The 27,282-nt window shown below is 38.7% G+C and overlaps 1 protein-coding gene across 1 annotated transcript; it reads right to left on the bottom strand.

Moving 5' to 3' along the window:
- Positions 1 to 12,148: 12,148 nt before the first annotated feature.
- Positions 12,149 to 22,394, bottom strand: LOC118818666 (inositol 1,4,5-triphosphate receptor associated 2-like). Its single transcript, XM_036585954.1, has 12 exons — positions 22,205 to 22,394; positions 21,746 to 21,926; positions 20,122 to 20,180; positions 19,988 to 20,048; positions 19,717 to 19,875; positions 17,602 to 17,719; positions 15,541 to 15,591; positions 15,386 to 15,463; positions 15,233 to 15,289; positions 12,742 to 12,801; positions 12,532 to 12,587; positions 12,149 to 12,435 (listed from the first exon to the last, which is right to left on the bottom strand). Exons 1-12 carry the CDS (start codon positions 22,392 to 22,394, stop codon positions 12,330 to 12,332), a joined length of 1,176 nt encoding a protein of 391 aa, XP_036441847.1. The 3' UTR covers positions 12,149 to 12,329.
- Between the last annotated feature and the right edge of the window lie 4,888 nt (positions 22,395 to 27,282).

Below are 27,282 nucleotides of genomic sequence, written 5' to 3'. Positions count from 1 at the left end.
GGAAAACTTCCCAGAAGAGTGGAAGCTGTTATAGCTGCAAAAGGGGGACCAACTCCACATTAATGCCTATGGATTTAGAATGGGATTCATAAAAGCTCCTGTAGATGTATTGTGTAGGTGTCCCAATATTTTTGTCCATATAGTGTATGTTGGAGTTGAAGTAGGAACGGCTTATATGGCAAAACTATTATATCAATACTTCAAGACATTTTTACGATACACAATACGCATCATAATATTTAGCTTTTCTTACATTTAATAAGCTGGAACAGACAAAGTTACAGTGGCTGGCAAGAGCCTATTCACAGTACAGTTAAAAACATGTTGCAAACTCATAAATGAGCTGTAAACACAGAAAACACTTTCCTCGAAATGGCTACACCTGAACTACATTCTGCAAATGTGCTGCAAATGGGTCATTCTGCAGAAACGTCCATTTTTGTGTCCCTAGATTTTACAGACATATTACACTTAAAAACATGTTAGGGTTGCAATTTATTCATATTTTTAAATAAAACAATATGTCATTTTAACTATTACACCTTCTTGAGCCTCAATTTAGCAATACTGGTTTTTAAATCAATTATCTAGAATTCCAAACACCACAGACGTGCTTGTCCCCACAATCATGTGTGAAGGCTGAGGACATATTTTAAAGAAAAAAACATGTTTTTCTGCAATTTTAACTACAATAATCTATACATGACTATGGAATATATCAATTAAATGACATAAAGAAAACAAATGGCAAATAAATATAATAAAATATATAGTTGTGGTCCTCAGGAGTCGTGTCACTGGTGTTACTGCACAACAAAAAATCTCTTATTTTGAAATAAAAATCACACTGATGACATCACTTGACTTCCTCTTACCTGTTTTCTGAGGATCTATGAAGAAAAGCCCATGGTGAGTCCACTGTGTCTTTCAGTTATCAGAGATTTTCTCATTTAGCTCATGATTTCATATGAAGCTTTTAGCTGAAGTCACTGGTGTGACCGACTTTATTCTGAGGTAATTGTGAAAAAAATTAAATTTAAATTACATATTTTAGTGGATATTCCATGATTGACAACATGTGGTTTGATGCTCCGTAGCCATTTTGTAAAATGCGTTTTTCATTAAAAGTGTCTCTAGTGTTACCTTTATTATGTGTAACACTAATGAGGATTGGTAACACCAGTGACTCCTATGGACAGATAGAAAAGTGGACGTTTCTGTAGAATGACCCAAATACAGAAAACATTTTCATGAACATGACTACACCGCAAATAAAGGCAGCACAGGCAGCTTCAGAAAGCCAGTCACAACACAACGGAAATGTTTCTGGAAGACTCAAAGGGGATGAAATGTCTGTGATGGAAAATTACTGACAGAAGTAAATAAGACCGCAGACACACACATCCCTGGTTCATAGTAAACCTGGCTGGCCGTGGTGGTGTTTTGTGTTCAGCCTTTTATAGTGACAGGAGTGACTACCTTAGTCTCTGTAAAGGTTAAAAATGAGTCATTTGTGTGTTTATTGTGATATAAAATAACCAATTTAAAAGCAATGTTGGTGTTTTATTAGTAGGTTTATTGCAAAAGTAAATGAATCTGCTATCAGTTTGACCCTAACTAAACACCATAGCAGCCCCAGTGTTTTCCACTGATATAGGATTACAGCCTTTTCTCATTCTGGATGATGCAAAAAAGGCCTTTTCCCATTATAATCGTGTGAACTGATTGCTGGTCTCACAGCAACTTATACCATATAAGTGGGGTTTTCTACCCAATGTGTTTTCCCAGATAAAGAATGGGGGCTAGGGACAAAGCCACACAAGCCCCCCCTGAGGGTCCGGCAGGAAAAAGCAGAAACCAAGAAACAGCTTCACCACCCACACAAAGACAACGTTTAAATTAGCACGTAGTCGCTGTCTGAGCAAAACCTCCTATTTACAAACTAGTAACGTTACACAAAGGAAGAAATGTTCGTAACTTTTGATGTGAGTTCATAAAATTGCAGTTAATTAATTTAGTTAATTAATTAATTAGAAATAATTTTGGGCCATTTCATTGATCCATTCATCATGAAATGTTTTACGGGATATAAAGGGCAGCTGGCATTTTCAAATGATGTAACAACATAAAAAACAGCAGAAATGGAGATACAAGTTTTTTCCAGAAGTGACGACATAAGACACTCTTTTTATAATAAAAATGACCCAAATTTTAAAAATATGGAAGGAAATCAATCAGTACCATTTGTTGGAGAGGACAGGTTCAGGCTGCTGGGCTGAGAGGCAGTCTCCAGTTCAGAGTAGGTGATGGCGCTTCTGCTGCAAACCGCTAGATTGCCGACATCTGCTGGGGTCACATCAGAGCACACGGACGTATCTGAGGACTTGAGAATACATTTGACAAATATTTTAACCAGAAATTGTAGCGTACGGAGCCACGACTTACTAAGGCGTGGGGACAAGATCCTAATGCATGACCATGACTTAGTAAGAGAATGAGATAGTTAAGCCTTGACCACAGCTTAATAAGGCCTTACTAAGTCATGGCCACGACTTAATTATCTCATTCCCACACTTTACAAAGTTGTGGCCACTCATCACGATCTCGTTCCCACACTCTATGCTAACATCTTCAGTGTACGGTTGGAGTGATTTGTGGGGTTCTTCAAACTTCAGAAAGGTTCTTCACACTCACATGTCTCATTTACAACAATGGTTCTTTAAAGGAACATCCACTGAAAGGTGCTATAAGGAAACAAACGTGGTTCTTCTATGGCACTGTTCCAAATGAGCTTTCATTTTTAAGACTGTAGATTTCAGGGCTAGAAGTCAACAGAGATCTGGAAGAAATGTTAAGCAGCAAAAACTGTGATTGGCTTTTCGTCCAAATATCAGTTACTTCAGTTGTGTCTGAAAGTTATATTATAGCACAGAGACAAAAAAAGACAAAGTGCAAATGCAAAGCTGCTGTTGTAAAGAATGTAATTTGTAGAATTTAATGTATTGTGTCCTGATATTATTGTGTAATTACACATTCACTGATCAGGTATTACATTATGACCACCTCCTTGTTTCTACGCTCGTTGTCCATTTTATCAGCTCCACTTACTATATAGGTGCACTTTGTAGTTCTACAGTTACAGACTGTAGTCCATCTGTTTCTCTGCATACTTTGTTAGCCCCCTTTTACCCTGTTCTTCAGTGGTCAGGACCCCCATGGACCCTCACAGAGCAGGTACTATTTGGGTGGTGGATCATTCTCAGCACTGCAGTAACACTGATGTGGTGGTGGTGTGTTAGTGTGTGTTGCGCTGGTCTGAGTGGATCAGACACAGCAGAGCTGCTGGAGTTTTTAACATTTCATTGTCACTGTTGGACTGAGAACAGTCCAACCAAAAATATCCAGCCAACAGCGTCCTGTGGGCAGCGTCCTGTGACCACTGATGAAGGACTAGAGGATGACCAACACAAACTGTGCAGCAGCAGATGAGCTATCGTCTCTGACTTTACATCTACAAGGTGGACTGACAAGGTAGGAGTGTCTAATAGAGTGGACAGTGAGTGGACACAGTGTTTGAAAACTCCAGCAGCACTGCTGTGTCTGATCCACTCAGACCAGCACAACACATACTAAAACACCACCACCACGTCAGTGTTACTGCAGTGCTGAGAATGACCCACCACCCAAATAGTACCTGCTCTGTGAGGGTCCATGGGGGTCCTGACCACTGAAGAACAGGGTAAAAGGGGGCTAACAAAGTATGCAGAGAAACAGATGGACTACAGTCTGTAACTGTAGAACTACAAAGTGCACCTATATAGTAAGTGGAGCTGATAAAATGGACAATGAGCATAGAAACAAGGAGGTGGTCATAATGTTATGCCTGATCGGTGTATTTTGTATTTGACTGTGTAGCAAAATGACCACTCCAGACCTCTATGAGTTAAAGGTGAATTCTAGTGATTTTTCAAAATTTATGCATGATTAAATAGTTAATATATAAACAAAGTCATTCAGAGTTGTTTGATGTGAAATGCTCCGTTCTAGAGATACTTACTGAGTCAGAATCATTCACAGTGGTGGTGATAGGAACCAGACATCCAAGGCATTTAATTCCTCAGAGAGGGTAATTGCACAGAATAAATACAAACATCTAATGTCTGAGACTTTGTTTTACAATAATTTTGAGATAAGATTTTGGCCTAAAACGTATTTCTAAAAACACATTCATGGCACAGAGGTACTTGCAGGGTGTACACCACAAGTGGTCCTTTGAGCGCACTATAGAAAAAGCACTTTTGATTACAGAAAGAACCATTTGAAAGAGAGATATGTGAGCGTGAAGAATATTTTAAAGGTTCAAAGAACTTTCAGTTTCTACAATCCCATTTCCAAGGAAGTTGGGACGCTGTGTACAATGTAAATAAAAGCTGAATGCAATTATGTGAAAATTTCGAACTATATTTAATTGAAAATAGTACAAAGGCAAGTTATTAAATGTTGAAACTATGAAATTTAATAGTTTTTTGAAAAAAAGGTCCATTTTGAATTTGATGCCAGCAACACATTCCAGAAAAGTTGGGACGGGGGCCTGTTTACCACTGTGTTTCATCACCTCTTCTTTTAACAACACTCTGTAAGTGTTTGGGAACTGAGGAGACACTGCTGTAGTTCTGAAAGTAAAATGTTTTCTTGTTCTTGCTTAATATAGGATTTTAGTTGCTCATCAGTTCAGGGCCTTTGTCATATTTTTCATTTCATAATGCACCAAATGTTATCAGTGGTGACAGGTCTGGACTGGTGGCAGGGCAGTTTAGCCTCCAGACTCTTTTACTACGAAGCCATGCTGCAGAATATGGTTTGTCATCATCTTGCTGAAATAAGCAAGGTCTTCCCTGAAAAAGACATCATCTGGATGGCAGCATATGTTGCTCCACAACTTCAGCATTAATGGTGCCTTCACAGATGTGAAATTCACCCATGCTATGTACACTAATGCACCCCTATACCATCATGAATACTGGCTTTTGAACTGTTCACTGATGGTCCCTCTCCTCTTCAGCCAGAAGGACGTGGGGTCCATGATTTTCAAATAGAATTTCAAATTCTGATTCGTCAGACCACAGGACACTTTTCCACTTCATCTCAGTCCATTATAAATGAGCTTGGGCCCAGAGAAGGCGGCAGCATTTCTGGGTCCTTTTTATGTATGGTTTCTTTCTTGCATGGTAGAGTTTTGAGATGCTCTTTGTTTTTTTAATACCCAGTCATGTTACTGACCAGTTGCCAATTAACCTAATTAGTTGTGAGATGTTCCACCAGATGTTTTTTTTTTAGCATCACATGACTTAATTAGTCTTTTGTTGCCCTCGTCCCAACTTTTTTGAAACGTGTTGCTGGCATCGAACTCAAAATGGGCATATATTTTTCAAAAAACAATAAAATTTCTTCAACACTTGATATGTTGTCTTTGTACTACTATGAGTTAAATTTATGGTTATATGATTTTCACATCATTGTATTCTGTTTTATTTACATTTTGCACAGGGTCTCAACTTTTATTATGGAAACAGGGTTGTATACCTAAAGGTTCTATACTAATTTAAGGATTTTTTTCAGAACGTTTACATTATGTGGAGGGCTTAGAACTTTCAAAACGTTCTTTATACATTCTAGGGCTGCATCATATGTACATGTACATGAAATGCAATGTTTAATAAAGCTGTCAGATATCACGATGATGATATGAGAAGCGATAAATTATTATGGATGTGATGCGAGCACAGACCTTTTTTTTCGGATGTGTAAACAGAAATCTAACTAACCTCTTTTAAGCAAATACCAATATGCAAAATTACAAAAGCACCAATTACTATCATGCAAAGAAGAAATAAAATACTAACAGCTTCTTACATCAGAACTGCAAGCACATTTCTTCTAATGGTTCGTGCCAATGAAGTCTCTCCGGCGCTGCGTGTACGAGGTAGTTAGATCTGTTCTTTCATCACAGCTCTTAAAGATGTGTTTATCATGAAAACTCATATAATGATAAAAATATGATTTATCTCACAGCCCTAACACTTAGCATATCTAACGCATTGTGCAAAGAACCCTTTTAGTCGGCCCAAAGGAAACAGATAACCATTATCAGTATCACATATAAAACTCAAAAGACACATGTAGGTTCACTGGTCATTTTGGAGTGTAAATCCAGTCCTAGTTCCTATGTACTGTAGAGTCTCAGTCGCCAATTTGGCTATTTTGCACCATTTCATATCAAAACACTCTAATAATTTGATTTAGTGACTGAATTCTGCAGAAAGATAGAGGAATTGGACTCCCTCTTTAAAATAATATAAAATAAGAAATGTTGATATATATTTTAATCGCAGAGATTGACCACTAAAGCAGCAGGTATAAGAACATACCGGTGTGCTGGACACTCGGGCCTCCAGTGCGCTGAGCTGGCTCTGGGTAAGTGCGGCTCTGCTGAGTGCATCCTCCACTCTGTGGCTGATGGTCTCCAGTCTCTCCTTCACCCTCATCTGCCCTTCAGTGAGCAGCTGAGCGGCCTGAAGTGCACTGCCTGCCACCGCCTCCACCCGCCTGATCAACTCCAGCAGCTTCTCTCCAGCCACACGGCAGATCTCAGCCTTTTCTCCACTCACATCTCCTGTTTGCTCTGTCTCCACACCTATGTCTTTCTTCTCAGTCTCAGTCTGGCTCTGGGCATCTCTGAGTTTCCTCCTCTCCTGCTGTTTCTGAGAAAATGAAGCAAAGAAAAATGTTTGTCAAAAACACCTCATAATTCTTGCCAATAAAATGTGAGACATATTATGAAACATTGCATTTCAGTAATTTTATAGGAAAGAATTTTTCAATGTACACTTTCAAAGTGTTATAAGATTTTACTATTTTATTGCTATTTTGGACCATTTCTTTCCATCCATTCACCATGTTCACAGACTGTGAAGGACAGCTGATGTTTTCAAGAAGGATTTAAAATATAAAAACCTGAAAAAAGTTTTGTTATGAGGCTTTGATGAGACAGTGACAATATATTTCCAGCGACATTTTACCTTAAGCGCACTGAAGCCTTTAAGTACATATTACTTCCGTTCTTACAATTTTAGTTTCACCTTAACCTTATGACATCAGTATTGTTATAAATAGGAACTAAGTGCTCAAGACGCCAGATACAGAGACCACCCCCCCATCAAATTAGTTCTAATTTGAAGTCATATTTAAGTTTATTCCATGTAGAACTTATTCTCACTTAGAAAATCAAGACGATTTGGAATTTGACTAGGGGTGTTCAAACTTTTGCATATGACTGAATGTATTAACTCTAGAACCACATATAAAAGCAGCTTAGATCTGATTTGAAAAGGTCTGATATTTGCATTCACACTTCTTTGAAAAAATCAGATCAGTGGCAAAATCATAATGTAAAGGAATTGGACTTCTAATAGGATCATAGCCTTTGTTTATCATCTCAAACTGAAAAATACTGGACAAATCTGACCTTTCAATGAGGTAAAATGATCAAAAATGATTTAAATTTTCTTTCTCAGAAACGTGTGTCACAGTTCTTGGCACCTGTAAATATTCTTACAAGCAAAATCTCACGTATTCCCATTCATGTCACCCCATTCATAACCTTTCTAAGCTAACCTGAGCCTTAATTATTCATACGCACCTTCAGTATAAATATGAAGTTCTAATAATTCTGAAGGGTGCTGTAGCTGAGTTAGCACACACCCTGAGTTACTCTGACAAGGTTGTTTGATGGGATCACTTGAAATGGGAACTACACACGTTTCAAACAACCTGCATAAAATCATACTCATAATAGGACAAAGAAATGAGACTCTGAGAATTGATGACCACTGGATGTAATCAGATTTAATTCATCACCTCCAGACGGGCGGCCTTCAGTTGGCCCTCCAGGTTGCTAATCCTCTCCTGCATTTCCCCAGCAGCCTCCTGGGCCTCCCGCGCTGCCCGGCTCCTCTCGCCCTCCAGTCTCAGAGCTCTCCACCAGGTGACGGCTGCCGCCCTGCGCGCCTCCTGCGCCTGCCGCTTAGCGTCAGCTAGCCTGCGCTCCTGCTCCTCCCACGGAGCCCGCAGCAGCTCCAGCTCCTTCACACTGCAGCCACAGCCACGGCAGAGAATACATACTGCTAATGTATGGCATTGTGTCATGAAATCCCATATGTAGTCGATCAGCCAAGACATGTTTGGTGACCTAAATTTGCTTCTTTACTTTTACTTATGTGGTTTTTCACCCTGTATGACACACTGTTATCTATAAGAATGGACATAGCTACGTCACATAGCTGAAAAGCAGTAGCAGCCGTCATGAAGCCACAAATTTGTCTATTTTTATAGATAAAGGTATATTATACTACAAAGCCCACATCAGCGAGTCTATTTGGGATTAATTAAAAGCTCAATGTGATTGTGATGATTTATGCACAAGGCTAATTGGTTGTCAGCGTCTTCCTTTAATTGCTAGCTACATTAGCCTAGTAGCTCCAGTGCAAAACTAAAGAATCGAACATGTCTTGACCGTAGATTTTTCTGTGACATGGTAAAAATTCCTTACATTGTCAGAAAGTGTTGTTTTGAGCTTGCCTGCTGTTGCTGGTCTTGTAAGTAAGCTCTCTCTAAAGTTTCAGCTGTAGGACCGCATACAGCATCCTGAAATGCAGTTAATCAAACAAATGAGTGTTACAGTGCAGTAATTATTGAGTGAAACACAAAAAGAACAAAGACATTTTGTTAGGAATGTTAAGAACGTCAGTCTAATGAGCTCCCATTAAAAGTATAGTACAATCAAAAAAGGCTAAGGTCGCCACAATCTGATGAAAGCGATTGGGCCTTCAGAGAACGTCTAATAATTTCTATGAACTAACAAATACAAACTTTTAGCCAATTTTGTTTAAAGGCCTAATGATTTTTGGGAACCAGCAAGTTTACATTTTTTAGCTTTGTTAACTGGAAGAAATCATTATTCTTGTTTTTAAAATCTGTAGTTATACAATTAGTAATACACTTATTTTATTGTTAGAAACAAAAGTTCTTAACCTCCCAACTAAAAATGGTCCAGTCAGTATTTTTTTTCTCATGACATCTCTGTAGATACAGCCAAGCAAGCTTCTCTGTTGGTTAGGCCTTCAGGAGCTGGACAGTCTGTCCCAAAGTTCACACTTGTGGTTTTGTGTACTGTTGTGCACGTTCAAGTCCCATTTCTTAAATGTGCCAAAGCACAGTGTGCAAGACCAGACAAAACACTCTGAATGCATCATTTCCTGAACAGTGCATCAAAACGGTATTGAGCTAAGCATATTTCCCACAGTGTTGGTGATTTTGTTACACATTTTTTGGGAAAAATTCAGGGAAGAACATTCACATCACAAAAATGTCAGCAACTGCATGTCCCACAAAGATACGATACATATCTGCACATTTATGGTCTTAATGAGAGCTTTTTGGAAATACGTCACGCAAGTGTGCACCTACGCAAACCCACAAACCCGCAAATGTGGACTTTAAGACAAGCTGCAACTAAAAAAATAATTAGGAAGTGACAATGGAATCAACTAATCACATTTTGATCACAACCAATCACATTTTCAAAAACGGTGGGACCAAATTCATGACAAAACGTCACTCTAGGCCAAGGGTGTCCGAAGTCTGGCCCCAGGGCCAAATTCCAAACCTTGGACAGATTTTAAGTGGCCTTGGCTTCTGTTTAAGATTGTGTGTATAAGTGGCCCAGTATATTGCAGTTTTTCGTTTCACCTGATGGTGGCAGCAGCACTATATCAGAGCAGTTTAGGTAGCTAAGTAAATATTAACCCTTTAAGATAAAAAAAAAAAAACTTGGCTATTTATGCTGTTTAATCTGCTCTTCTTGTTTAAGAACGTGATTTCTGAATGTAGTTGCTGCATTTATTTTACATGTAAAGAACATTTTTAAAAAAACCAAAAATGTGTAGGTTTTTGTTTAGGCTCAGAAATGATATTTTTGAACCAATAAACACGTGAATAAGAACATGGTAGCACACAGAAAACTCTGATAAAATGTTCTGATATTTTGAAAACTTAATATTTTGAATCATTTGTGAATAATTTTTTGGCCCTTAAGTATTTTGACATGGTACAATCTGGCCCTGTTTGAGAAAAGTTTGGACATTCGTGCTGTAGGCCTTTTCAAAGTCACTGTCTATAAATACCAGCCACAATCTAACCAGATTTCAGTGGATTTTTAGAAGCAGAAAACAGTGGCAGCAGCTGTTTGCCAGGACTTTTTACTGAAAGAGTCACTGTAAAACTGCAACATATAAGGTAAAATATTTATTAATGGCTACCAGCTTCAAATAAAACCTATGCAACATCTTTCACAATCCAGAAGAGCCAAAAATGTTCACGTTCATTAGCTTAGTACTAACATGTCATTAGAAATCCCATAGGGGTGCTATCAGAAATGCTGCCTTCTGTTCATTGTTAGCCACATTAGCATGTTTGGTCAGGGTATTCCTTTAAGTGAGTGAGACAAACATCTGTAATTATGTGATAAGCATGTACATGTTGTTGTTTTTAGGCTCCTCCCCTCTCACCCTCTCTGAGACATGTACTTGGAGCAGCTGTTTGAGGTCTGCAGACTTGATCTTGTGGATGATGTTCTGGATGTCTCCTCTTGGAGAGGGAGGAGGCAGGATCTCAGGCATGGAGCCACACGTCTCCTCCATAACTGTCCTCTGCTAGAAGAGAGAACCGCAGCTTAGGCCACTTTGGACTCTTCCTGCATCCTGACCAAAATGTCCCTCAGGTTTAAAACAATTTAGTACACTGTCTAAAAGTTTGTCCAAAAGTTTGTAGACACCAGCTTATCCGGTATTATAAGGGTATTAATAGGGAGTTTGTGACCCTTTTGCTGCAGTAACAGCCTCTACTCTTCTGAGAAGGCTTTACACAAGATATTGGAACATTGCTGTGAGGATTTGATTGCATTCAGCCACAACAGCATCAATGAGGTCAGGTACTGATGTTGGATAGTCTGCTCTGTAGCACAAACACCACTCCAGAGAACACAGCTCCACTGCTCCACAGCCCAATGCTGAGGGGCTTCTAGCCATTAGCATTGGGCATGGCTTATTCTATTAGCAATGCTTTTCTAAGGAGATTATACAAGCTGTGTGCTCACTTGAACAGCTGTGTTAGCAATGGGTGCACCAGTGACACTTAATTTCACACCGTAAAAAAATGAGAAGTCAGCTCAACTTAAAATGACATAGTAACTGATTACTGGCTTTTCTTGAGTTGACTAAACTTGAAGACATCAGAGTTCACCCAACTCAAACTTCTTAGTTGAGTCAGACGTTCTCCCAGCTACTGTTTATAGCTCTGCATCTCAGTTAGATAAACAAAATTGAATTTGTGTTTTTTTTTTTTTTACTCAGTTTCCCCACTAGCTGGCGCTCCTTCTATCATACAGTCCCATCTGGCATATTTTCCTCTTGGGCTTCCACATGTGGACAGCTGTGGTATTGCTGGGATTCAAACTCACAACCTCCTGACGTTGGGATGAATGTTCAGTCAGATGCACCACATGAGATGTTGCCATGCATTCACATTTATGGCATTTGGCAGACGTTCTTATCCAGAGCGACTTACAGTGTGATCATTTTACACAGGTAGGCGAAGGTGGTGTTAGGAGTCTTGCCCAAGGACTCTTATTGGTATAGTGTAGGGTGTTTGCCCAGGTGGGGATTGAACTCCAGTCTACAGCATAGAAGGCAGAGGTGTTACCCACTAGACCACACCAAACATGCTTTGAAGTTAAAACAGCAGATATTTTCTCCAGTGTATTAAACATCTGTAGACACAAAATCTGAGTTGCTTCATGTGTTCTTGAGTGGTGCAGTGGACTAAGCCGTCACTCCAAAAGGTGGTTGTGAGTTTGAGCCCTAGTGATGCCACAGCCATCAGTAAGTGTGAACCCAAGAGGAAAACTGTCTAGCAGCAATGTGTGATGGAAAGAGTCCTGGCTAGTGGGGAAGTTGAGTATAAAAAACGAGTTCATTTTATTTACCTAACCGAGATGCAGAACTAAAAAAATTAAAAGAACTTTTGACTCAACTAAGAAGTTTGAGTTGTGTGAACTCAATTTGTGTCCTGAAGTTGAGTCAACTCAAGAACAGCCATGTAATTAGTTACTATATCATTTTGAGCTGAGCTGACCTCTCATATTTAACAGAGCATAAATCAGAAGGGGTGTTTGGGCACTTTTGGACAGTTTTAGGTATTATGTATGCACATGTTTAATGCATTACCGGCTGAGCCTCCATTATCTCATGGTGTAGTGAGTAATGGTTAGGGATAGCGCCTCTCTTCACTCCAGGAGGACTCAAAGCACATTTGTCAAACCTGCCACAAAGCAACAAACCGCCTGAATTTAGTCATGTAGGGTCCAGACATTCATCCTGAACAGGCTATTAAAACTGGCAAATCGCTGCCATTTACCTCAAGAGTGCTTGCTGTGAGTGCTCTTGTAACCTCATCAAGTCAGATTGCAGACTCTTCAGTGGCAGAAGAGAAAAAAGTGATTCGGAAATGTTTATAAATGACCAACAAACTGTCTCTGAGTTTTCAGTGCAGGTCCAATGCACACACAGTGGCGTGGGCCGAACATTGTATTATGAATGTGCAATATGAATGCAGAGAATGTAGTACCTCGATGATTTTGTGGTGCTCAAGATAAGTGTCCTTCAGCTTCTGCAGTGCAATGTTTTTCTGTGAAAGAGATAAAATGAGAATGACTTAGGAGTAATCAAAAACCCAAATTGTGGTGACTTTCTTAAGATCTACTTTCCTTTTTCTCAGTAGAAAATAAACACAGTTGTATGCAAAAGTTTGGACACCCCTGGCTGTTGATTTTCTAGGGGAAAAAATGAGTTGACACATCCTCTACAGTGAACATGGCATTCTCCTGAACATTTTAGTGCACAATTTCTATTTATTTGCTGAATTTAACATGTTAGAAACACATAAAGTATGCTGTAACCTTTGCACGGGCCAGACTTTGTTTTATTTTTTCCCCCAGCATGTTAAATTCAGCAAATAAACAGAAACAGTAACAGTAGATAAACATTAAATTGTGTTATCTGTAGAGCAGGGGTGTCCAACGTCCGGCCCCAGGGCCAAATACGGCCTGCAGGTTGATTTTAATCGGCCCTCTCACCTATATGTTCCTGCTGTTCCTTTCACTTGACAGTGGCAGCAGTTTACAATTTACAATTAATTTACAATTAATCTGCAAGATAATTTGAATGACTTAGTCGTGACTACATACAAACAGCACAGCTGACGGGACAACCGGCAATTTCTACTTATTCATCCAGAGCCATAACAAATATGTGCCTCATATGTCAAGAGACTGTACTGAATTTAATATTACAATACATGACGAAACCCAGCATGGACAGTACAATTAATGTTCAGGGGAAAAGAAGGGCAATAAACGAAAGCAGCTTTTTATCAGAACAAATTCAGTAGTTTGTACAGCGATTATTACTTGTTCTATATGTTTGTGTTTTTTATATTTTGAGTGCAGAATATTTAAAATGATTCAGGAGTAACATCTTGGCAAAGATTGACCGGCCCTCAGGTATTTTGATCATGTCCATTCTGGCCCCCTTTGAAAAAAAGTTTGGACACCTCTGCTGTAGAGGATGTGTTGACTTATTTTCATGTAGAAGATCAACAAAACATTAATTTGATCAGTTCTTCTGCATATTACTGTATATTACAATATTGTATTATTGGATCACCGATTACTGAATTCTTTCTGTTTTGATCAGTCAGTGACTCAGTAAGAGACAGTGACTCTTGGAGGCCCCAAAACTATCGTAAATAAATGCCTCAGACATCATGCAGTGTGTTTCCCACCATTTCATGTATTAACTCTCTGCAGTGTAGCTCTTAGACGCATTAAATGCTTCAGAAGTTTGGTTCCTATCAGCACCACTGTAGACAACTCAGTAATTCTCTAAAATGATGCATTTCACATCAATCTGTAGTGGGAAAATAGTGGTAAATCTGACAAAAAAAAAACATGTTTTCTTTGGGGACTTTTACCCTGCAAAGCCCTTCATGTGTCTCTCCACCATGAATCGATTTTAAAAATACATTTTGAGCCACGACTCCAACTCAAAACTATCATAAAATAATGAATGCATATACATGCGCTCAAGAATTCGATCATAATCGGATTTCTGCAGTTATCAGATTATTCAAATGGTCATGTAAACACCATATTCTGATCTAGAAAGCCGATTTAGAAATCCGATAAAGAGGCTGGGTTTTAGCTCATTAATAGGATTTCTCAGTGCATGTGAACTCTTACTCTGATTTCTTTCTATTTCTCAGTCTGCGCATGCACGAGAACAGACGGTGGATGTTGCGAGACGCAGCAAAACACTTTTGGAGCTGCACTGAAACCAACCACGAATTAAGGGATTTAAATATTCTTCATCTTCTAGATGATGTGTTTTCATATTTTCAGGGAAAGTGGAGCGATGTTTAAAAAAAAGCTGCAGCATGAAGTTTACGTTACGTTGCATTTACGTCACGTCCTCTTCTGTGAGTTTATTGGATATCTGATTACTGTCTGACTCATGAAGACCTGGAGTTTCCTCATTATCTGATTACTCAAGAGCATGTAAACGCATTGATCGGGTTTTCTGATTAAAATCTGATTTTCTGCAGTTATCGGATTATTAAGTGCATGTAAACACACTGAATGCCGCAGATATCAGGCAGTGCGTTCCAAACAATTGAGTGAAATAACATTTTGTGATGTCAGTTTTGGAGGCATTAAAATGCTTCAGATGTCTGGTTCCCATCACCACCACTGTAAACAATTCTGACTCTGTAAGTTTCTCTATAATGGAGCATTTCACATCAAACTACTCTGAATAACTTTATTCACATCTTAACCATTAATTTATGCAATTTTAAAAAAAATCAGTGGACTTCCCCTTTAAAGCACATTTCCTTTTTAAGTTAAATTACTATTTCAGTCTACGCTTCTGGATAAAAGATGAAATATGAAGTGATAAACTATGAAACTGTCTACTGAGGAAACTTATTAATGGAATTCGGCCATTTTTTCAGCAGAAACAGTGAAAGCTTTTGAATACAGTGTGATACAGATGTGTCTCACCTTGGTAATTTCCCTCTCTTTCACTGCCAGTAACACACGAGTCTCCTCCAGTTCTTCCTGCACACAGTTAGAGACCAATATTACAGATATTGCAATTACAGATCACATCCACCACAAATAAACAGTGTGTTGATCTCAGGGGAGCACTCTCACCCTGATGTCTGTGTTGGCTCTTTTCAGTTTGTTCATCCGGTCCTCAGCACAGCTCCGCTCAAACATCAGCTTTTCATTCTGTTGGGAGAAAAGCATCGGTGGGAAAAGTGCGACGCAGTTATCTTCAAAATAAGTGCTGATTTGTGAAAAGTTACCTTTTCTTCGATTGCTTTGATACGGGCCTTCAGGTGTTCACTCTCCTTCATCTAAAATATGAAACACCTCATAATGTAAAGATCACAATCAATCAAATCAGTGCTGGTACAGTCCATTACACTGCATATGTTATATTGGCTGACATCATTACTGATCGACAGCTGTGCTTTTCAAAGAAAACTCTCAACACTGCCAAAATAGTATCTTGTTAAGTCAAATGATCTTAAATCTAGTATATATATATATTCAATAGTTCTCCTGTTGATATTGTTGTAAGCTTAATTTAAGAACTTATTTCCATTTTTTACATGTTTTAAGTAATTTTATTAAGTAAAATTATCTCAATATATTGGCAGATAATTTTGCTTGTTTTAAGAAATGTGCTTGAAATAAGCTAAATTATTACTTAACCCTTTTGTGGTGTTCAGGTCTGTGGGGCCCATTTTCAATGTTTACCAAAATAAAGAATTATGCTATTTATTATTATTTCAACCCCAGATTCCATGTCCTTTGCTCATTTTCTGTGAAGAACATATAAAATAACCCATTTTCAGTTTCTTCACTCTGTTCACCCCCCACACATTTATATTACACATGTGGTGTTGGGTGAACCCTGTGGGGAATAAAAGTGTGGAAGTGCTGTGTCCTTCACTCTGTTCTCCTCCTACATGGCCTGCTGTTAGTGTGTGTGTGTGTGTGTGTGTGTGTGTGTGTCTGTGTGTGTGTGTGTCTGTGAGGGTGGACAACATGGACAGGCTGCTGACTGGCTACAGCTGCTAAAGGAGAACCCTACGCTGGACACGTAATATTTTAAACATCTGGCATTTACATAAATTGTTATGGCTGTATTGATTTAAAAACCAGTAATGTGGTTCCACCAGACCACTGAGTAACAAACACATCAACACCACACAAGGGTCAAAACACATAATAAATGTCTGGAAATAAGCTAAATAATCTTATAATCAGTGCACAACCATCTCAAAATAAGAAATATTAGATAGACTAGAATTAAAATAATTTAACTTGACAAGATGCTATTTTTTGCAGTGAAAGTTAATCATTTTGAGTTCACCAGCTTATCAGTGCTGTGGAGTTTATTTGGGGAGGGGGGGGACAGATAGAACCCTTTCATAGAACCTATTTCCAAAGAACAATTCTTCTTTTTCCTCACTTTTTTCACATTTTTTTTAAATAATAGTGTTTGACATATGATGGTAACATACCATTTACTTCAGTTCATACAGTCCATATATGGACATTAAGCTGCTAAAACAGCCTGTTTCAAACTGACTGTGTCCGACACATGCAGCATTTTAGCTCCACCCATTCACACAGAAGCTATAATTAGGGTTTCAGCCTGTACTGCTTTCTGATTGAGGCGCAATACATGGCAGCCCATCAGAACAGAGCTCATTTGCATACACTGTCGTGTGCAAAAGTGAAAACGAGTTAACACATCCTCTGCAGAGAACACACTTCTGCTCATTTTAATACACTATTACTGTCTATTAGTTGAATTTGAAAAAAAAACAAAAAAACATAATGTGGCTTGTGCAAAAGTTTTGGCACATCCTATTTTGTTTTGTTTTTCCAATATGTTAAATTCAGCTAATACATAGAAACTAGAATTTCCAGATACATGCCATGGCTAAGTGTGTTCTCTGTAGAGGATGTGGTGACTTACTTTCACTTACAAATAAACAAAACATGTAATCCGACCGGTGTGTTCAGACTTTTGCATATGACTGTATCAGTCGCAGTAACAAAACCAGCCTGTTTAATTCTAAGGGACAAAGAAAGAGCACATAAAAGCTGTTTTTAATAGATTTTTGTTACCAAAAATGCATAAAAATATAGAATATGGGCTCTTTAAACTCTTCTCTACCTTGTATTATTAAGGCATCCTATCTTCTATATTATACATCATTTATGCATAGAACTCTTGTATAACATTGTATAAGTAATTCGTCAGACTGTAATGACCTCCAAGGAGCAGTAAGCAGTTCCAGAAGCAATAAATAAAGCTTTAAGAACTCTTGTTTAGGAGTGCGACTGACCAGTGCATGGCTGTTGGTCTGAGCTTTGGTGGCTCTGTCTTGGCTTTCTCTCAGCGCTCTCCTGGCTTCATCCAGCTCCTCAGACAGAGAGCGCGCTCGCACTACACACAGCTGAGCACTGGTGATATTAAACACACAGACACCAGTGCGGTTATTTATTAAACATTTCAAATACGTTAGGCATCGTTCCAAAATACATGCTAAACACTAACGTCTTTCAGGATGTACTGTCTACATACAAGGGTTCTGCAAGTTACACCCAGACTCTGGAACTGTACTGGAGGAACGGAACACCAGTCTTCCAAAAACGTTCCCTCAGCTGGTGTGTTGATGATGGTGGTGCAGAAAAATCAGTTTACAAATTCACACACACTCACACACACACACACACACACATACACACACACACTCACACACACACACACACACACACACACACTCACACACTCACACACATTCACACACACACACACACACACTCACACACACACACACACACACACACACACACACACACGCACACACTCACACACACACACACACTCACAAAGGTGAGTCTCTGACATTTTACAGTCTATGTACACTGATAAGGCATAACATTATGACCACCTCCTTGTTTCTACACTCATTGTCCATTTTATCAACTCCACTTACTATATAGGTGCACTTTGTAGTTCTACAGTTACAGACTGTAGTCCATCTGTTTCTCTGCATACTTTGTCAGCCCCCTTTACCCTGTTCTTCAGTGGTCAGGACCCCCATGGACCCTCACAGAGAAGGTACTATTTGGGTGGTGGGTCATTCTCAGCACTGCAGTAACACTGACGTGGTGGTGGTGTGTTAGTGTGTGTTGTGCTGGCCTGAGTGGATCAGACACAGCAGTGCTGCTAGAGTTTTTAAACACCGTGTCCACTCACTGTCCACTCTATTATCTTGTTGGTCTACCTTGTAGATGTAAAGTCAGAGACAGCAGCTCATGTGTGTCAGAATAGTTTGTGTTGGTCATCCTCTAGACCTTCATCAGTAGTCACAGGATGCTGCCCACAGGACGCTGTGGGCTGGATATTTTTGGTTGATGGACTATTCTCAGTCCAGCAGTGACACTGAGGTGTTTAGAAACTCCAGCAGCACTGCTGTGTCTGATCTACTCAGAGAAAATAACTTAAGTCTCACTCGGATTTTAAACTGGACTTAACTGTGTCTAGGAGAAGAACCTGAGACCAAGAGGAGATCTCATTTAGAATATTGAATTAAATGAAATATGAATAAGAAACACAGCATTATAATACCTTTTTTAACATATAAATATATTGCCTAAAAATAGTCATTATATTTTATTAATCTGCGTGTATTTGCATGTCATTTTTTCTGACCTTTTTTCAATAATGGCCCGTTAATGGGACGTGCTAAAACGCTTAACATGAACAAACCTTAACATGACTTCATGCACTAAAACAGTGACCAAGGAACACAAAATTTCTCTCCCATTTTACTGGTCAGAGGCTCTCTTATGCCAAAAGATGAAGTCAATCTAAGCAGAAAGTCATCATTTCTGTTACATACTGGACATGATTGCCTTCTACTACCAAAAGAAGAACCTGCATTGTAAAAGTTTTAATTTTTTATGTTCAGCTTTTTCCTTTGTGTTTAAACCCATTATAAGGAAAAAACCTCACACAGCTTAATGTACTGAAACAATTGGTTTAGCTTGTTAGGCCATGTTAAGCTCTTGCCTTACATGTTTCTATGGAAAAAAACTATACTTGAAAAATGATTGCTTTATTTTTAGATTACAGGCTTGTCTTTTTTATAGTAGTGTGTACTTAAACACTCAGCAATACAGTAGAGTCTATGTTAAATGTGCTATTCCTAGATTATTTTCTTAGTACAGTGAGCCATGTTAACCTTGTAGTAAATGGGTTTCAAAAAAGCTTAATGTAAAAATGATTACATTTAGATTACATATTCATTCTTTCAGCTCTAGAGGGTCCTTGTGACAAGCAATATGTGAGAGAAAATTGGTGGTTCTAGATAGCTGTTTGAGTACATTATGCCACTTCTTTACTAAGCATTTTAGAATGTCAGTTAAGTACATCTCGGACAACGACAGCACACCTGGCCAGTTTGCTGCGCAGCTCTGACACCTCCAGACTCAGCTGAAGGTTCGCTTCCTCACACTGAGACACCGTCTTCAACAGGCTGCTGTTCTGCCCACTCAGCCTGTTCTGAGCGTGCTTCAGCTCCGCCACCAGGCCCAATAAATCGCTCGATTCACTGGAGCCAAGAACAAGAACAGCCTCAGTGCAACACAGGTATAGCTAACATTCATCTTGCTTTACAACTTGTCAAACTGTAAAGCCTGAAGAAATGAAATGACTCTACTGACCAATGACATTCAGCTCGGTCTGTGAAAGTGGTTTCAGTGAGTAAAGAAGAGTATTCAGTCCCTGTGAATGAACAGCGAGAACATTAATATGGTCTAAAACCAAATCCTATGTATTAGGATGATCTGATACTCACCACTCCCAGCTGCTTTGCACAGATCTGATCCTGACGCCTGGTAGTTGTCGTCAGATAACCTATAAGTAAACAGCAACATCTGGTCAAACGCAACAAAGTCCAGACTATAGAATATGAGACTTATATGGATTATTCTACTGAACTGATTCAAAGTCAGAGCTGAAAACACCAAAGTGATAAAAAAAACTACTGAAACTTTACCAAATGTTTCAGTAGTGACTGTTTTGTGACAATTTTAGCTCATTTTCAGCAAAAGTTAAAAAACACTAGCAGGTACATAACTAGTAAATACAGCTGTGAATAGTTGTACATACATAAAATTATAATATTTTTATTAAAACACAAAAACGTATATTTAATTGCAGAAAATGTGTGTTCCGGTACTGACAGTTCTTTATGCTACATATTAATTTTCAGACTTTGGAACGCATTTACTTCAAAACAAAGTGTGTGTTTACATGCACTTAATAATCCATTCATAATCGGATTTCTGCAGTAACACTGACGTGGTGGTGGTGTGTTAGTGTGTGTTGTGCTGGCCTGAGTGGATCAGACACAGCAGTGCTGCTGGAGTTTTTAAACACTGTGTCCACTCACTGTCCACTCTGTTAGACACTCCTACCCTGTTGGTCCACCTTGTAGATGTAAAGTCAGAGACGATAGCTCATCTGCTGCTGCACAGTTTGTGTTGGTCATCCTGTAGTCCTTCATCAGTGGTCATAGGGCGCTGCCCACAGGACGCTGTTGGCTGGATATTTTTGGTTGATGGACTATTCTCAGTCCAGCAGTGACACTGAGGTGTTTAAAAACTCCAGCAGCTCTGCTGTGTCTGATCCACTCAGACCAGCGCAACACACACTAACACACCACCACCACATCAGAATACAAACCCATGTTTGAAGTGTATAATCACCTATAACTACAAATTGTTGTAGTTTTGTTAGCTTAGAATGAGCTTTCATATCTACATAGGGAGCAGGTCCTCTTCCAACAGAGGTTGTCATGTTGCGCCGCCATGTTTCTACAGTAGCCCAGAATGGACAAGCCAAGCCCTGGCTCTAAAGACTGCCTTTCGCGTTTTTATGTTGAAGCAGCAGCTTGAATTTTGTTGGCGCAACAGCACCGGTTGTAAGACGTAGAAAGAAGAAGAATCAGTGTGCTGCTTGTGCTGGCTGACCATTTTGTGTTGTGAGAAGTTTGAGAACCTACATTTTGACAAATGGAGGATCAGACTTAATACTTAGAACAAGTAAAAGCAAGGGAGGGTAAATCCTCTTCGTCAAAGAAGGGAAAACATGATGGCCACTGTAGGTTCTACCACTCTCTGCAACAATCTGCAACCTCACTGTTAGATGCCACTAAGTCTTACACACTGCACCTTTAAGTTTGTTGATGTTTGTCTGGTCGGCCAAGAGACTTCTATTATATCAGCCTCGTAGCTCCACTGCAAAACTACAGAAGCAGACTTTGGACACCGAACATGTCTTAGCCGCTCAACCACTAGCCGCTTTGGGATAAGGAAAAAACTGTGTCCATTCCATCACCCCTGGCACATTTGGTTCAAAGAAGAAAGCACAAATTGAAGACATATAGGCCTACAAGTTTGTTTGTTAGCACCCCTTACCTGTCTTGGCTACACTGAGCGATCCACTTCCTCATGGTGGTGTGGAAGGCGTCTCTGCTGACGAGGGCATCCTGGTCCTCAGGGTCCAGCATACGCTGTAGAGCGGTCAGCTTGTCCTGGCCGTGGCTGTGGCCCGTCATGGCCTGTAGATACTGCACCACAGTGGAGGCCAGGACCTCTCCTGTTGGTGAGAGACATCTCTGAGCTCTGTAGAACAGCTAACGGCTCATTCCTTTCATCACTGAAAGAGGAGACTCTACCTTGGCCTGTAGTATCGCATGCCTCGAAAGTAATATTCAGCAGCTCTTCTTCTGAAAAGCCATTCATGTCAAGTTCGCACAAATCCCTGTTGTCAGGCCTGAAGGCTGAAACAATGAAAAAGCGGTGGGCTCGTCATTGTAATCACGTCTGTAAATGCAAATGACCACATAAAAGCTCTGTCCATCAAAAAAGACTTACTTTCACTGAGGTCATACATCTGGCAAGGCTCAAGGGAGCAGGTTCCAGAGTCGATGGACAGACTAGGAGCGCTGTAGCCATGGTGGTCACTTTTTTGTGCCTTGGACTGGTGAGACAGAGAGGTGGGCTCACTGTCCTCAGCAAAATCCCCAGAAAAACTTTGGCCCCCATTAAAGTTTACTGAGGCCATCGCCGCTGGGGAAAGAAAACAACGTAGCACTATCAGTGTAGATCACTGTGCCAAATTTGCTCTGCCAAGTTGCCATGATATTGATCATGATATTGACTTCATGCACTTGCAGCTTAGAATGAAAGAGGACTATATTGTTAACTATATATCTTGACCATAAACCATAATAGTAATAATAATTATTCCACAGAAATAGTTTATACTGCAGTCCGCCGGTAAAGGGAAGTACTCAGACCTTACATATTTATGGATTATGCTATGATCTGGTTAAGCCCAAGGCATTATCTGTGATATTAATAAGCTAAATATATACAAAATTATCATTGATAGTACTTTCTATTGGGAGGTGTCTGTCCCAAACCCTAACCCCTAAAACTACACTTGTGAAAATAAGACATTTTTCTCAAAGTGAAGCTGAAAGATTTAGTTTGATCATTAGTTTAAATTTTAGTTTTAGTCCAGAGGGGGAGCTGTGTTTGACCCCTGCATTGTAGAGCAGGAAGTGAGACTGCATCCCTGTCCGTCATGGCCACATGGTGAACAGTTGTGTCTCACTGTTTTGAAGCAAATGTGTGAAATCAGACGTGTCGCTACAGAAACACATATTGTCAGCAATTTACTACATTTTTTGCGTTTTAATGTCGATTTTATGTGTGTACAGCTGTTCAAAGCTGTGTTTGCTAGTCATGTGAATTCTGCTCAAAATTAGCAAAAACTGTTACTACGAAAAATAGTCATTACTGAAAATTTGGGATTTGGTTTCAGTAGTGTTATGATTGCTTTGTTAGTGACAAAATTAAATGTAAAGGGGTCACTCAAAAAAACAAAAGGATTTCAGTGTAAAGTCCAAGTCAGTTAAAAGTCGGAAATATGTTTTGAACTCTAACTTTGAATCAGTTTGGTAGAATTTTACACAGATAGATAGATAGATAGATACATAGATAGATAGATAGATAGATAGACAGATGAGCAAGAAACCAGTAAAATGTGCAAAAAATGTATTTATTTTAAGTTTAAAATTGGAAAAATTTAACATGTGCCTTAACTTTTACACAGGCCACATTGAATGTTTTAGACAAGTTTCACAGAAGTGTGCCTACATATATATATATATATATATATATATATATATATATATATATATATATATTTATATATATATATATATATATGTATATATATATACACACACACACACACACACACATATATATACATATATATATATATGTAGGCACACTTCTGTGAAACTTGTCTAAAACATTCACCGTGGCCTGTGTAAAAGTTAAGGCACATATTAAATTTTTCCAATTTTAAACTTAAAATAAATACATTTTTTGCACATTTTACTGGTTTCTTGCTCACAGCACACCCACTTCAAGACATGAATGGCTTGTTAATGAGTTGATTTGTCGGACCAGGTGTGTTTGGAGCAGAGAGAATAAACTAAGGTGCAAGAAGGGGGGGCTCCAGGACCACGGGTTGGGAGCAACCGCTATAGAAGATGTATGTATGGTGTGTACATATATATTTATATAGATATATGCAAAAGTCTATGCAAAAGGCACATAAGTGCATTTTTTGAAATCACTCTTTATAGATGTATGTATATATCAAAATATCACATTCAGAAATACTGACAGATATATGCTGTAAGAATATGACTCACTAACTCACTAACTCACCCTCAGGCCACTATTGACAGATATATGCTGTAAGAATATGACTCACTAACTCACTAACTCACCCTCAGGCCACTATTATATCTATTATATCTGAAAAAGAAGAAAAGATCCACAGAAACATACCTTTCAGTTGACTACTTTCCTCCTGAAACCTCCATTCTGTCAACACGGTGGCTACGGTGGTTAGACTCTCAGCACAGGAAGCATGTTCTCACCGAAGGCTGAAAGCTGCACTGTTGTGTAAGTAAAGTGTAAGCAGCGTCCTGTTGTCCATAGCTGACTGTGCTGTTCAAATAGAAACCCCTTCAAAGCTAATCTTGAGAAAGGCTTTGTCTGTTTTCATCTCAGTACACACATCAAATCCAGCTGACATGGCTGCCCCCCAACCCCCCCAGCCCACTTATTTCACTGCCTGTGTGCTCGTAACAGGACACAATGTTGTAATGGACTGTTTTAATTAACATTCTGCAGTTTTCCATATCAAATGATTCAGCTACGCCGATGCTCCACACTAATCGAGCCTCCCATTCAATTCCCTCATCTCTTTTGCCTCAAAGGCATAACCAAACTCCAAAGAATTTTTACAAGGCTAGTCAGAATTTCATTGACTGTACAGGCTCATTACTCATTCATTCATTCTTTCATCATCATCATCATCATCATCATTATTATTATTGTTGTTGTTGTTGTTGCCATGTTTGTTTTTTATTAAATGTTGGTAGTATTATAAGGCTGTTTCTAATAACTAAAATTATTATTATTATTATTATTATTATTTATTATTATCATAAGTATTAGTAATAGCCAATTGCTGTTTTTGAATGTATTTTTCTTTTTCTTCTTTTTTCTTGCTGTTGTTAGATAGATAGATAGATAGATAGATAGATAGATAGATAGATAGATAGATAGATAGATACACAACTAGGAGTTGCAGCAGTATTACAATGTAAAGTGCATAGTGAAAGAGTCATTACAGCAGGTTATGCTATATTGCACAGTGAGTATTAACAGGAGAGGAAATATAGTGATGTGGTTTAGCACAGTTCAGACAGCAGGAGATCAGTACCGACTCTGCACTGTCGTTGTAGAGACTCATTGTATCAAAAAAACACATTTCTAAATGTACCTTAATCAAAATGTTTTCAATTTGCAGTCTGTGTTCATTTCAAATTAGATTGAATAATCACACAAATCACTCGCAGTAATGATCAGTCGAGATATACGTATGTCTGGACCTAAGAAGAAAATATCCTGGGTCTTCTTAATGTAGACCTGAAAAGGCCCTCACAACAACAGTAGTCAAGCAGCCTTGTGGAAGATTCTACAACTGGGTTGCCAGACAGCCCTAAAAATATTTTTCCACATACAACCTGAGAAAACGTGTTATTTAACCATTAACCATGTGTTAACAAGTTTCTTTGCTGGCAGTGCCTAAAATGAGTAATGCGGTTGAGTTTTTAGGATAGAAATATGCAAGATGGTTAGAAAAAAAAGAAAATCTTTTATTTTCTTCCTGCCATGATCTTCAGGAAATTCAGATGATGCAACATCTTGTTCAACATCTGTGGAATATTCCAGACACTTTATAGAGCTGAACGTGTTCAGTTAACAGAGTTGACTCAGCAAAGTCAAGGGACGCCTGAAAAAGGATGTTTCAAGCATGAGATGTTAGATAAGTCTAATATTAGACAAACGACAAAATGCTCTTCTAAGAGACTTTTATCACTTTATTTTGCCCATAAATTGCACAGGTACATACTGTTACAATACAGCCTTCAGGGCTGGAAAAGGAAAAATGTATAATATATACAGGGTGTCCTAAAAAAATGGACATCATTTGAGATGTGAATATCTGAGTAACTGAGTAACTACATTTCAAAAGAAATTAAATAGGCTTCATGTTGAACAATACAAGATTTATTTATCTAAATTTGAACAAGAAATTCAAAGGGATATAGATTTTATAACTGATTTCACAGCTTCACAAATGTAATATCTTCCGATACTGGTGGTCGTCCAGATCCCTTTGCACTGCACAGACAGCCTTCCTCTTTGAATTTTTTGTGCCATGTCCAAATCTCCTTTCCAGTTGGTGCATTTTTATTGAATTTTCTCGAAAATGCTGCTGCACATTCTTGTTTGACTGTGTTCGAGCATATTCTAACACACAACATGCCTTTTCATTTCTTGAGAAGGCCATTCTTCAACCTGAAAAAACACATTAAAAATTAAACTTGGTTAGTTTTTACACATTTTGCTAAAATTTGAGATCATTTGAGGGAGAACTGGCTACGTTATTAGACTACGAAATTACGTCATTTTTTTGGGGGGACACACTGTATTATATATAAACAAAAAAGGAAGAAAGAGAGATGAGGGGAAAAAAGAAGACTAAGAGCATTTAAGGTTTTGCAAACATTCAGGATTTTACAATATTCTAGCGTGTTTTGCTTTAGTGTTCTTCAGTCACTGAGGTCAGTGTTACTGCAGTGCTGAGAATGATCCACCACCCAAAGAGTACCTGCTCTGTGAGGGTCCATGGGGGTCCTGACCACTGAAGAACAGGGTAAAAGGGGGCTAACAAAGTATGCAGAGAAACAGATGGACTACAGTCTGTAACTGTAGAACTACAAAGTGCACCTATATAGTAAGTGGAGCTGATAAAATGGACATTGAGCGTAGAAACAAGGAGGTGGTCATAATGTTATGCCTGATTGGTGTAAGCAAACGCTTCTAAACCCATTTATTTGGACAATAAATGCCTTTAAAAACATTAGAATAATAATAAACGCAGTAAAAAGTAACAAGGATTTCTTATTTTCCAAAATGCAATTAAGACATTTTGAGCTGGTTAGAAGAACAGTGTATGGGTTCTGACTTCTTTTCATGGCCCCAGCCATTGAATGCATTAATGCAAAAAGGAAGAAAGAGAGTCGAGGGGAAAAAGAAGATGAAAAGCATTCAAGGTTTTGCAAACATTCAGGACTTTACAATATTCTAGCGTTTTTTTTTGTTTTTGTTTTTTTTTGCTTTAGTGTTCTTCAGTCCTTTCAGTGACTGAAGAACACTAAAGCAAAAAAAAAAAATACATTTAGTTTTTAACCATTTGTATGGCACCGAATCGATTCTTTTACGGAAAACGGAGAGATTTTGCTCATTTTGTGAGGACTTTTATTTTGCCCTCTTCAATCCTGGCACGGGAA

This window comes from Colossoma macropomum, unplaced genomic scaffold (genome assembly GCF_904425465.1).
Source record: "Colossoma macropomum unplaced genomic scaffold, Colossoma_macropomum, whole genome shotgun sequence".
NCBI classification, from domain to species: domain Eukaryota; kingdom Metazoa; phylum Chordata; class Actinopteri; order Characiformes; family Serrasalmidae; genus Colossoma; species Colossoma macropomum.
Note: the sequence above shows the minus strand (reverse complement) of the source record. Positions and strands in the feature narration are given on the sequence as shown.

What these genes read in the sequence shown, in the direction of transcription:
- LOC118818666 (XM_036585954.1), bottom strand. Translation starts at nt 22,394, where the DNA reads ATGGCCTCAGTAAACTTTAATGGGGGCCAAAGTTTTTCTGGGGATTTT. An exon ending in CTGCGCAGCAAACTGGCCAG is followed by an intron (nt 17,720 to 19,716) that starts GTGTGCTGTCGT and finishes TAATATCACCAG; the next exon opens with TGCTCAGCTGTGTGTAGTGC. An exon ending in AGACCAACAGCCATGCACTG is followed by an intron (nt 15,592 to 17,601) that starts GTCAGTCGCACT and finishes TTCATATTTTAG; the next exon opens with ATGAAGGAGAGTGAACACCT.